General features: G+C 35.2%; 1 protein-coding gene across 7 annotated transcripts in view; it reads right to left on the bottom strand.

Annotated features, from left to right (window-relative positions):
* VRK2 (VRK serine/threonine kinase 2) overlaps positions 1-12,563 on the bottom strand; it is a 99,780-nt gene that overhangs the window by 30,613 nt on the left and 56,604 nt on the right. For all 7 annotated transcript variants that reach the window (XM_066267175.1, XM_066267177.1, XM_066267178.1 and 4 more), the window contains exon 8: positions 7,278-7,410. In XM_066267175.1, coding sequence (XP_066123272.1) covers positions 7,278-7,410 — 133 coding nt within the window. The remainder of the gene's footprint in view (positions 1-7,277; positions 7,411-12,563) is intronic.

The raw sequence follows: 12,563 nt of genomic DNA, 5'->3' as shown, positions 1-12,563 counted from the left end.
GAACATGGGGCTACATGTGTCTTCACGTATCAATGTTTCTGAGGTTTTGGGGTATATACCCAGTAGAGGGATTGCTGGGTCATAAGGTAGTTCTATTTGCAGTTTTTTGAGGAACCACCACACTTTCCTCCATAATGGTTGTACTACTTTACAGTCCCACCAACAGTGAATGAGGGTTCCTTTTTCTCCACAGCCTCTCCAACATTTGCTATTACCCGTCTTGTTGATAATAGCTAATCTAACAGGAGTGAGGTGGTATCTCATTGTAGTTTTGATTTGCATTTCTCTAATAACTAATGAAGCTGAGCATCTTTTCATATATCTGTTGGCCATTTGTATCTCTTCCTGGGAGAAGTGTCTGTTCATGTCCTCTTCCCATTTTTTTATTGGATTGTTTGTTTGTTTGTTGTTGAGTTTTATGAGTTCTTTGTAAATTTTGGATATTAGGCCCTTATCTGAGCTGTTGTTTGAAAATATCAGTTCCCATATAGTTGGCTGTCTGTTTATTTTGATATTATAAAGCACTGCCAAGAGTAACAACAATGGGGAAAAAAGCATAGGTGGGGACTTGAATTCTCTTTCATTAGAAAGTGGATTACAGAAACAGTTGACATTGAAATGCATAATTAAAATAAAACAATTGATGTGATTTATGGAGCTGCTACTATGCCAGACACAGTATATTACATTATCTCACTTAATCATTCTAACAATATAAGGTTAAGTATTATTAACGCTGTTGATAAGAAACAGAGGCTCAGAGAGGCTCAATAACTTGCCCAGTATCACAGAGCAAAAATTGACAGCTCTGTATTGAAATCCGTTTTTCAGAATCCAAAGCCCACAGTCAATGTAATAATTACTTTGCCTCCATCATTAATTTTAACACCATTCAAACAGCTCCCATACTATACATATACTACTTCTATAGTTAGTGGATTATTTGAAGTAGGCATTTTAACAACAAAAGATATACTGATATACACAGTTCTTTTGGCAAGGAATAAACACACAGCAGGTCCTGAGGTCTAAGCTGTAGCAATTACAAAACTTCATGTGACTGTCCTTTCAAGACACACTATTTTTTTCAAAATACTTCATCCTGATTAAGAAGGGTGTCTAGTTAAAACAGGGGTCCCCAAACTACGGCCCCCGCCGTACTTCGGAAGGGGCACCTATTTCATTGGTGGTCAGCGAGAGGAGCATAGTTGAAATACTGGTCAGTTTGTTGATTTAAATTTACTTGTTCTTTATTTTAAATATTGTATTTGTTCCTGTTTTGTTTTTTTACTTTAAAATAAGATATGTACAGTGTGCATAGGGATTTGTTCATAGTTTTTTTTTATAGTCTGGCCCTCCAACGGTCTGAGAGACAGTGAACTGGCCCCCTGTGAAAAAAGTTTGGGGACCCCTGAGTTAAAACATTAATTCATAAGGTGTTAAATGGTCCTTCCAAGCTGGTTCAAGAACAGCAAAGTAGTTACCTTAGAGAACTGGTCCTTACTCTAAAAACAAACGAGAGTGAAATCATCTGGACCCAATTCATCAGATGGAATAAAAGAGGAATTGGGAGAAAAGGTGCAAATGTTAATCCCAAAATGGATCCGATTATTTGCCCAAAGTGTTTTCTGTCTAGTTTTCTTTCTTATGTAGAGTAACATTATGAAATGTGAAGAAAAACAAGTTTGGCAGGATATAATAAAGTAACTTGAAAACTTCTGACTCAAGTATACATTAGTTTACATGCTCAGAAATGACAATAAGAAAACAGAGCATATCTGAATAAGATGCTCATGTTGCCAAGTGAACAGTGACTATCTTCAAAATAAAATTTTTAAAAATTAAGTGAAAGGCAGGGAGGCAGAGACAGACTCCCACATGTGCCCCCAACTGGGATCCATCCCAAAAGCTCCCCTCTACTGGGCGATACTCTGTCTGTCTGTGGCTGTTGCTCAGTTGCATGGCAACCAAGCTATTTTAGCACCTGAGATGAGGTCATGGAGCCATCCTCAGCACCCAGGGCCAACTTGTTCAAACATTTGAGCTATGGCTATGGGAGGAGAAGAGAGAGAGGAAAAGAGGAAGAGGAAAAGAGAAAGATGAAAAGAGAGAGAGAGAGAGAGAGAGAGAAGGGGTAGGGGTGGAGAAGCAGCTGGTTGCTTCATCTGTGTGCCCTGGCCGGAAATCGAACCTGGGACTTCCACACACCAGGCCGACGCTCTATCACTGAGCCAACCAGCCAGGGCCTGCAAAACAAATTTAAACTTTATTTTTAATTTTCTAAATAGTAACCTATGTTATTCAGTATTTTGTAAATTCAGATTATAACAAGATAGAAAGCATTACGGTGGCCACAAATTTTTGCAATTTCAGAAAGGATATTAGAAAAAAAGCATGTAATGTGTGACACTAAAATAAAATATTAAACCTAGCTTATCCTTGTTTTCTCTGTACCTTTAAATTCTAAGCCTTAGTTATTTTTTCCAGTGTGTGTGGGGGGAGTGGTAGGGATAGCGCAGAAAGACTCCTGCATGTGCCAACAAGGATCCACCCGGTATACCCACCAGGGGGCGATGCTCTGTCCATCTGGGCCCCTGCTCCACTGCAATCGGAGCCATTCTAGCACCTGAGGCAGAGGTCATGGAGCCATCCTCAGTGCCCGGGCCAACTTTGCTCCATTGGAGCCTTGGCTGTGGGAAGGGAAGAGAGAGACAGAGATAAAGGAAAGAGGGAAGGGTGGAGAAACAGATGGGTACTTCTCCTTGTGTGCCCTGGCTGGGAATTGAACCTGGTACTTCCACATGCTGGGCCAACGCTCTACTGCTGAGTCAACTAGCCAGGGCCTGATAAGTATTCTTAACAAATAGTTCAAGACCTCTGTCATGACTTTAAAAGTCTTGTCTAAATGTCAAAATTGGGTTGTGCCATGCAGACGGTATAGTGTCTTCATCACCGTTTATTAATACATCAACCAACCACTATTTGTAGCGGTCAAATTTACCTAAAAATAGAAATCAACAGTATTTTTTTCTGATTACTAACAGATCCAACAGATCGAACAGAGCATATCAATAACTTGATGGTTTCCCTTGACATATTATAATTGAAAAATGGGTTCCTTTTTTGAATTATTGTTTAAGAAGATAAACATTGTGTAAACAATGTCACTTCCCCAAATTTGGTAACATAGAAATACATTTGCAGTTTAATTCACATGTATTTTGTAAACTGGAGTGCTAAATTAGAGGGAAATGAAATCATGCATGAAATAACACAAGACTTGGATTTCATACACGGTAGCAATTGGCAGAAGAAAAAAAAGTACATAGTATATCTTTCCTTGATACTGAATATATTACATAAATAAACAAATTTAAAATGCAATTTAGATATATTTTATAATCATCAATGATGTCAAATTAAAACAGGTATTATACACTCAATGCCCAGGTCTGAAGTACTATTTTAAAAAGCTCAATATGTTAAATGCAGTATATATCTCTAGAGAAATTAGGTATTGACTGCATGCCTCAGTGAGTAGAAAAATCTACAAAAATCCATACCACACATTGATCCAAATATTGCTTTTTTAAACATTACTAAGAATGTAACAAATTTTAAAATAGTATATTTGACACAGATATAATTCTTTTTAATTATCAGGCAATGAGCCCAAACTATGCCAAAGTTTACACGTTAGTTTTTATGAAGAATAAAAAATTAGTAACAGAAGAGAGAAGCTCAACACATATTACTCTAGTTTTACATTAAATAAAGCACTTCAGCCACTCAGAAAATACCTTTAGGTCATACAAGAGAACTGAATTTGAAAGGGTAACTGCGATTTAAAAAAAAGAAACAAACATACAGATATATAGATGTATGATAGTTCCAGAAACAGTTATTTATCCATTCATCTGTCAATCTATCCACCCATCTCTACATATCTCTTTGGTTTGTAATAATACACGCCACCCTGCTTTTACTTAAAGTTGAACTAGAGAATTCTTAAGCGAAAGTGCTGAATGGCACCTTATACAAGATCCTTTGTTATAAAAAGCTAGCTAATCCACAGAAAAATAAGAGTTAGCTCTGTTTTATGAATAACCACTATAAAAAGTGCAGAAACCAAGATAGTCAAACCAGGTTAACAGTCTCTGTTAAATGACTAAGTCCTAAATCAGTTTCACATTGAAGCCTGACACTCTCCCTGGGCCTGACCACACAGAGATATCTGACACGTGACAAGTGCTTTGACAACTAGAGGTTCCACTTCCTGATAATAATTGTTCTGATTTTTATATTTTCCTTTGCATAATCTTTCAAAGTATTTATTTGATCACATATTTGGACTAGTATAGAAAAGATTTTTCTGAGGTTAAACTACATAGTGACTATACTGAAAGTCAACACATAAATATTTATGATTCTGACTTTCTGCATTAACCTCCAGGATTTATGACCCTATTTTTTCTGGTTCCTAGATATGGCTAAATGATTATTTCACTTCTAATAAAACCCTAAAATGAAATGTTTTATTTTGGAAAATTAAATGCAAAATATTAGGAATGAATTTAAACATTTGAGGCTATCAAACTCTTCACTTTATATACCAGACTAAAATTGCATATAAAACTTTAGCAAATATATATTTATGTATGTAGCTATGTAAATGTGTGTGTACATATGTGTGTGTGTGTGTGTGTGTGTATATATATATATATCAATATGTAGATATAGATATGCTTAGATGTTTAGTGTAAATTCTATTTTAAAAGCATAAAGGGCCCTGGCTGATGGCTCAGTGGAGAGCATGGGCCTGGCATCTGGAAGTCCCGGTTTCGTTCCCGGCCAGGGCACACAGGAGAAGCACTCATCTGCTTCTCCACTCTCCCCCCTCTACTTTCTCTCTCTCTCTTCCCCTCCACAGCTAAGGCTCCACTGGAGCAAAGTTGGCTCAGGTGCTGAGAATGGCTCCATGACCTCCGCTTCAGGCACTAGAATGGCTCCAGTTACAATGGAGCAACACCTCAGATAGGCAGAGCATCACCCCCTAGTGGGCATGCCAGGTGGATACTGGTCAGGCACATGCAGAGTCTGTCTCTCTGCTTCCCTGCTTCTCACTTCAGGGGGAAAAAAAAGGCATAAAGGGAACTTTTTATAGAAATCCTATGAAACCTATAAAAATGAATATTCACTCCAGCATATCTTTTTGGCAAATACCAAAATTATATAATACAGACACCTCTCTGAATAGTCCTCCCAGGGATATATTTCTATCATTATTCTCAGTTCAATATTCTCCCTCAAAGACCTACCATGGTGAATCTACCCAACTCAACACATGTATTATTATTTAGGGAGGAGAAACTTAAATGCACTATACATAAAAATCTGTTCAAATCTTTTATGAAGACAGCACAATAAAAACACTGCCCTTAATATGGAATAACTGTAGAGAAGTTTCAGAATTAGCGCAGTCCAAACACTGACCAGATCAACATGTAGCAACTCCTCTTCCCATTCAACAATCACAATTGACTACTAGCTGTTTTAATAGTCAAAACCATGGTGTGAGATACCAGTTGAAATAAGTGGACCAACCATAAGTTAATATCATTATTACCATAACCAGACCAATGCTTAAGAATCTATATGGCGAATTTCCAGTTATACTACTATCAAAACAGTACCCCAAGTTTAAAAATTCTCTTATACTAATAAATCTGGCAAAAGCAAAGAACAAAATTTATTGAGAGTAAAATAAATTTAAATTAAAAAAGAACCCACTATCAATGAGCATTTGATTCTTACATTTCTTAATTGAATTAAAGCCATATTTCCTTTATATCTTCAAATGTTCCTTGATTCATTAGTAATGTAAATGGTGAAAAAATACACATTACTTAATTTCTGAGTAATCATTACTTTTCTAACTAAACTCTCCTTGAAAAGTAATATAGTGATTTCTTTAACCCTAATGCAAAGTATGAAAACTAATTCCCATTTCAGAAAATTTAACCTATGACTCTTCCTGAAAGGAAGAAAGTATACAACTGATACACTTGTCTCACTTTTTCACTGGCCTACCTCAAACTAGGGTGGGTTTTAATGGCTCTGGAAAATGATCAAGGCCCTTCACAATACATGGTCAGTGGTTTTTTTAATAGAAAAAGCAATAATACACAGTTGTTTGCACCAACTAAAACTCGTTAGAATGTTTCAGTTTAGGGTAACAGTTCAACAGCCATTAACAAGTGCAAATGTCTAATTGCCTTTTAGTGAAAGTGTGGTTCTTTCAAAAGTGTTTAAAATAATTTGTATGGTTTAGCATATTTGAAAATACTTTTATAAACAAAGTTTAAAGAATATAATTTTGAAAGCCAAACTTTTTCAATAATCACCCTTTCTTTACTAGCATAACATTAGAATTGACTTTTTGTCTTGCTGACAGAGCAACTAAGAAAGTACAGTTGCATTGACCATATTGATTGTGAACAAAGCAACCATCAGTGGGACTCTGCACCATATATTTTCAATATTGACCTCCTACTACCTTTTCCATGGCTTTCTGGGTCGGCTATTGGATTTGGACTGCAGTGTAATAAACAGCTAAGGTTTAATTAATGGTAAATGAATACAAGACATAGGTTATGACTTTAACTAATTAGGGAATTGTTGAATTAAGTCTGCCTTGGAATGCAAGGCAGTACAATCAATATCCAATAAAAGGACTATGTATGTAATTTACCTGCAAATGTGTTTCCAATACCATCAAAGTGAGTTTAAATAAGTAAGATATATGAAAGGTGACTAGGAGAGATTTCCACAAATTAACACTTTATAGTTTCAGAAAAGATTTTCTTATTGTTGAGAGGTGGTATCTTCCAAAGCTCCATAAGAACGTAATGAAAAACAGGAATAATTCCTCACATGTGCAGCTTTCCCAAATCTGTGATATTCACTATAGCATAAAAATTCAGTTGCTGACCTTCACGTTTAACCTACACAAACTAGTAATTTCCTGCCCAAAATGAGCATCAGCTTTTACTTTCTTGACACCCTTTTGTTTTTTTTTTCTCACTTGTCATAGTCTGTATCTCCTCCCTGGTAAAGACAAATAATTCATTGACATACAGGAATTCACTATTTTTGATAAAAATCTCACCAGTGGTCTCACTCCTCAAAGTGACTATAAAAAGGTCATTTCATGGAGTTTTATTACTCTATAATTATTCTTGTGAAATAAAAATAAGAAAAAGAAAAAAGAAACTTACCTACTCCCTTGTGTGCATCCAAGCTGGTAAACTCCATTGTCCCATTATGGCCTTTTCTTGGATTTTCCTGATACTGTTTGTGGTTCCCATTGGGACAATATCTGTAGGCAAGTCCATAATCTGCAAGATAAACCTGGAAGACATGCACAGACAAATGATAATGCTTTTGTCCTCTGAAAATATAACCTTTACAATTAAGTCTTAAGAAACTGTTAGGTTAAGAACAGCCTTAGATCTACATTTTATTCAACCAAATGGTGCCTTAGGATAAAATATATACAACTGGGGATTGTAACAGTTAACTTTCCAACTAAATCCTTACTTTATCCTAGGCATATCTTATTTCTGAGGTGACTTAGATTTTCAGTCTTTTTATTTTGCTCCCAAATTCCCTTCCCTACAGGTAGGCATCTAGACATCATTAACCACAACATGTTGTTTTATTTGTATTCAAACAACTTGTAAGGCTCTGCCTTTCTTGTAACTCCATCCCTGAAACATAAAACTATTTCAAGCAGGGAGGGGGAAATGAGAGAAAACAATTTAAAAATATAAAATTTAATGTTATAGAAGTCTCCATTAATGAGAAGTCTAAAATAATGCACATACTGCAAGAGGTAATGACTCTTAAAGAAAAAAAACCAAACAAACACCAGCATGTTGTCTATATTAAGAATGGAACATCAGTGCAGTACTTTGGTCTTTCAGACCGATCCATAGCATCACTATTATCTTTGTAAGTCAGTCAGAATTGCAAGCAGGGTTGCCAAACAAATAAATTGTTAAAAGTCAGAAGGCAATTCAAGTGAATTTTTCTCAGATTACTTTCGAAAGAGAAAGAGGAGGAAGAAGTAGTTCTACAGATAAATAGGTGAAACTGTTATGACTTGGTAACATAAAAATGTTACCAAGCTCCCCTGAAAAAGACAATGCTTTCAATTTTTAAAATGTGTAGTTTTACACATATATCTTTAAATTCTAGGGATGGAGGTAATATTCCATGAGGTAGCTACAAGACAACAGAGTGTTGTAAAAACAACCTGCATTTCAAAATATAATATCTATTAAAATTTTTAGTATTTAAATTTTAGCTTAAGTTTTTTGTTTTAGGATAGACTAAGTAGGAGGTATTTTGAACTTCAAAACATAAACAGCACAGAGTTTTCTTCATTTGTTGGGGAACATAAATTGCTAAAGTGTCTGAAAACATGGTATTTCAGTTTTGTGTCTCTTGCTCACAGATGCTGTTTTTCAACTTCCCTAAGTAACTAGACTTCAGGATCAGATGTAAACTGATTGCCTGCTTTCACTCTTTATAATGCATTTTTATCTTTATTTCAAGAACTAAATTAATAGACTTCACTTTACAAAGTAAATATCCTGAAAATTTACATATTGATAATTTTTCAAACAGAAACATACATATATTAAATATACTACAGCAGTTTACAAAAAAAGAAAAGAAAAAAAGCTATCAAGAAGCTTTTCATGTAATCATTAGCCAAAAAGACCTAAACAACATGGAGCACCTAAAATATATCACAGCATGCTAAGAGCTTTGCATTCATTGACCCAGGCCATATAAGATTTGTCTATTTTATGTTTTAAAAAACAGCTCTCAGTTTTATCTTTTCTATTATCTTTTTAGTCTTTCTTTCCTTTATTTTCCCCCTGAAATTTATCATTTCCTTCCTTTTATTAACTTTGTGTTTAGTTTGTCCTTCTTTTCCTATGTCCTTTATTTGTGAAGTTAGGTTGTTTTGAGATCTTCCCTTTTTCTTAATGTAGGAGTTTATTGCTATAAATTTCCCTCTTAGAACTGCTTTTGCTGCATCACATAAATTTTAGCATGCTGTGTTTTCATTTCCATTTGAAAGAAGGTATTTTTTTATTTCCCTTTTCTATTTTTACCTACTGGTTGTTCAGGAGAATGTTATTTAATTAATCTCCACATATCTGTGAATATTATCATTTTCTTCTTGTAATTGATTTCAAGTTTCAAACCACTGTGGTTAGAAAAGATTCTTGATGTGATTTCAATCCTCTTAAATGTACTGAGACTTGTCCTGTGGCCTAACACAATCTATTCTAAGGGTTAGAATACATGTACACTTGAGAAGAAGTGTATTCTATTATAGTTGGATGGAATGTATTCTATGTCTGTCAATTCCATCTAGTTTAATATATAGTTTAAATCCAATGATTCCCCACAGACTTTCTGTCTCAATAATCTAGCAGTTGTTGAAAGTGGTATGAAACACCTGACAATTAAGATATTCCTGTATATTTCTAACTTCATATCTGTTAATATGCACTTTGTATTTTGGTGCTCCTATTTTGTGCATAACTGGTGGTTTTAATAGAGCTTTGAGTAGAAGTAAAATAATCATAGAAGGCTATTGCACAAAATAGTAAAATAAACAGCTATCTATCTCCACCCCACTATATAAAACTTTATTTTTAGTGTAGATTTTTAATCTACTAGTATTGCCTATGATTTAAAATATTTATATTCTTATAGATTCAATGAGAATTAAATTTTCTAAAATTCTCATTTAAGTTTTACTACTGGTATCTTTTAATATTTTTAAATTCTAGATTGTGAAGAGTAAAGAAATTTAGAAGCGACTGCATTTGGTGGGTATTTGAAGTAAGAGAAAGTAAAGCCAATAATTTGTACAAAATAATCAGAACATAGACAAATTATTTTATCTCAAATTAGGCCAAAGTGTGAGTTTCTACTAAGATAACTTAATAGAAATACATCGTCTATAACTGTGTTAGAATAATTCAAAATAAGAAAAAAAGAGGCTGGGAAATGTCAAAAAAGATAAGGAAGGAAAGAAAGGAAGTAACATTTGTTGAGGTTCTTCTAATTATGTGGTAATCACTGAGCAAAATACCTTTCACAAATTATTTCTTTAAAATCAACCACCCAGCCATCTAGATATGAGGAAGCTGAGCATCCCAGTAGTTAAGTAACTTGCCCAATCACATAGCTGGTAAAGAATAGAAGCAGGATTCAAATCCATGCCAATGTAACTTCAAAGTCCACTGGCTTTTTATTTTTATACAATATACAATTTGCGATTGACCATTCCTGAAATTTTACTGAAGTAAAATATAGGTTTAAGCAGAACTCAATCTATAGTAGAGTTTGCAGTCTAGGTTCTGTTTTTTTTTATGCCCTTGAGCTTTGAATAATTTTATAATTTTATAGGATTGTAAAAAAAAAAAAAGAGTAAGGATATGTAACTGAGACTCACCCATATGTGGCCCACAGAGCCCATAGAAGCCTAACATATTTACACTCTGGCTCCATATAGAAAAAGTTTGCCAACATAAGAAAAACTTAGTTTCAGTTAACTTTTCTTTTTACATTATCCCTGTGAAGTAAAAAATAACTAGTTAATATTTTTTACTTTAAGTATAAATACATATAATATCCCTAGTTTTAGAAGCTTATAGTAGGAAACTTAAGATCACCAATCAGGTAGAGGACAACTATTTGCATTATAATAAGACTAGACATAGGAAAATTTAAAATCTAGCTCCCTAGTGCGTTTTAAATGATTTTCTTTTTATGCAACTTTTCTGAATTTAGTAACTGCTTCTTTTCTCCATGAGTAAAAGGATAGTCCTTTCTGCTTCCATCTCCATAAAACTTCCTATTATACTGCAATGCCTCTCATATTTCTACCTGGTACTCATATTTCTCACCATTCTTTGATATGCGCTTTATGTTTTTTTAATTACATTATGAGGTAGGTAAGGATGATATGTCATTACTCACAATTAATAGATGAAAAATAATGTGATATACCCAAATAATACAAGTCACCCAACACTTACCAAGTCCAGCTTCTACAAAGGGTTTTGTTTTAGTGAATTTCTTAGCACCCCCCAAAACACCTAATCTGAACTAATGCTTTCCACGGAGTTTTGATTTTAACATCTTAATACTGAAAGCAGTGTGGCAGCTACTGAGGTGGCATCTCCTAAGGAAGAACAGGCCTCTCCCCTGGGAAGGGTGCGATCAGCGGAAAACCTCCAGCGGCAGGGTAGCAGGACCCGCCGGAGCCAAGGCCACACTTTTTCTGGGCAGCTCCTGCCAAACAATGATCATGGTGGGGATACAGTGTGGCCATTCTACCCAGTCAGAGATCCTTCTGGTAAGCACTTTTGTTCTGCTGCTACCTGGTGCTTCTGTCAGAACTGTATCATAGTCTGAGCTCTCCCTGCTTAATCTCCCCTTTCCTTCATGGGTGTCATATCAAATCTCAGTCTGAGAGCATCCCTGTCCAATCCTGCTTCTCTTTGCTCTCTCATAGGTAACATACCATATTCCCCCATGTATACGACGCACCTTTTTACGAAAAATATAGGGTCTAAAAACTGGGTGTCTTATATAGTGGTTATGGCACTTCAATGCCATAGATGGAACTGAGGACGAGGTAATATATGAAGACAGTGATTCGTGGACATCAGACACAGATGAGGACAAGCAAATGGATGGGAGTTTTGACAGTGATGAGGAGTTGTATGAATTTTATGATGAACAAAACTTAGTTTAATAACTTTATGTAATACATTTTTTTCAAATTTTGGGTCCCCAAATTGAGGTGTGTCTTATACAGGGGGAAATGTGGTACTTCTGTCCCCACAATAGAGCCTTCTGCAGTCCTACTCCTGTCTCAGTGTCAGCTTCTCTGAGAACTGGATATGACATAGATGGTCTATAAATCAAAACCTTGATTGAAAGCACTAAATGAAGATGAAAACAATGTTGTCTTTGATGATCATGGAAAATACAATTTTCCTATACTAAACAAGCCTGTTTCAGAAACCAACCTCCTGCTTTACCTAGCTAGATTTGTACCCATGTGTGCCAAACCTTAGTTAAAACTTTACTTCTCATCTTCTTTGCTTCCTAATGTATGTAGTAGGCTCTTACACTGCTTTATTATTCCAGATGGATGGGTGAAACTAACAAAGAACACCTGTGATAACTCCTCTTGGCAGTGAAGTGCATGCGAAGGGCCATTGCCTTCTGTTCGGCACCACAGTGTTCTTTACTTCCTACCATACCTGCTGGATTCACCACTTACACCTGAACCCTATTTTGGGATGTAGATCCCTTTAACCATAAAGTGACTAATTGGGTATTCATTTTTGTCCACATGGATTACCATCTTAAAATGTAGTTATTCTGCTTTTCTTTTCTTTATGCTATGGCCCCACTTTTAAAAATTGTAAACTCCTAGTGGACAAGAGGTCAGGATAAAT

This window comes from Saccopteryx bilineata, chromosome 3 (assembly GCF_036850765.1).
Source record: "Saccopteryx bilineata isolate mSacBil1 chromosome 3, mSacBil1_pri_phased_curated, whole genome shotgun sequence".
In the NCBI taxonomy this organism is placed as follows: domain Eukaryota; kingdom Metazoa; phylum Chordata; class Mammalia; order Chiroptera; family Emballonuridae; genus Saccopteryx; species Saccopteryx bilineata.
This window is presented reverse-complemented; position numbering and strand designations above follow the sequence as displayed.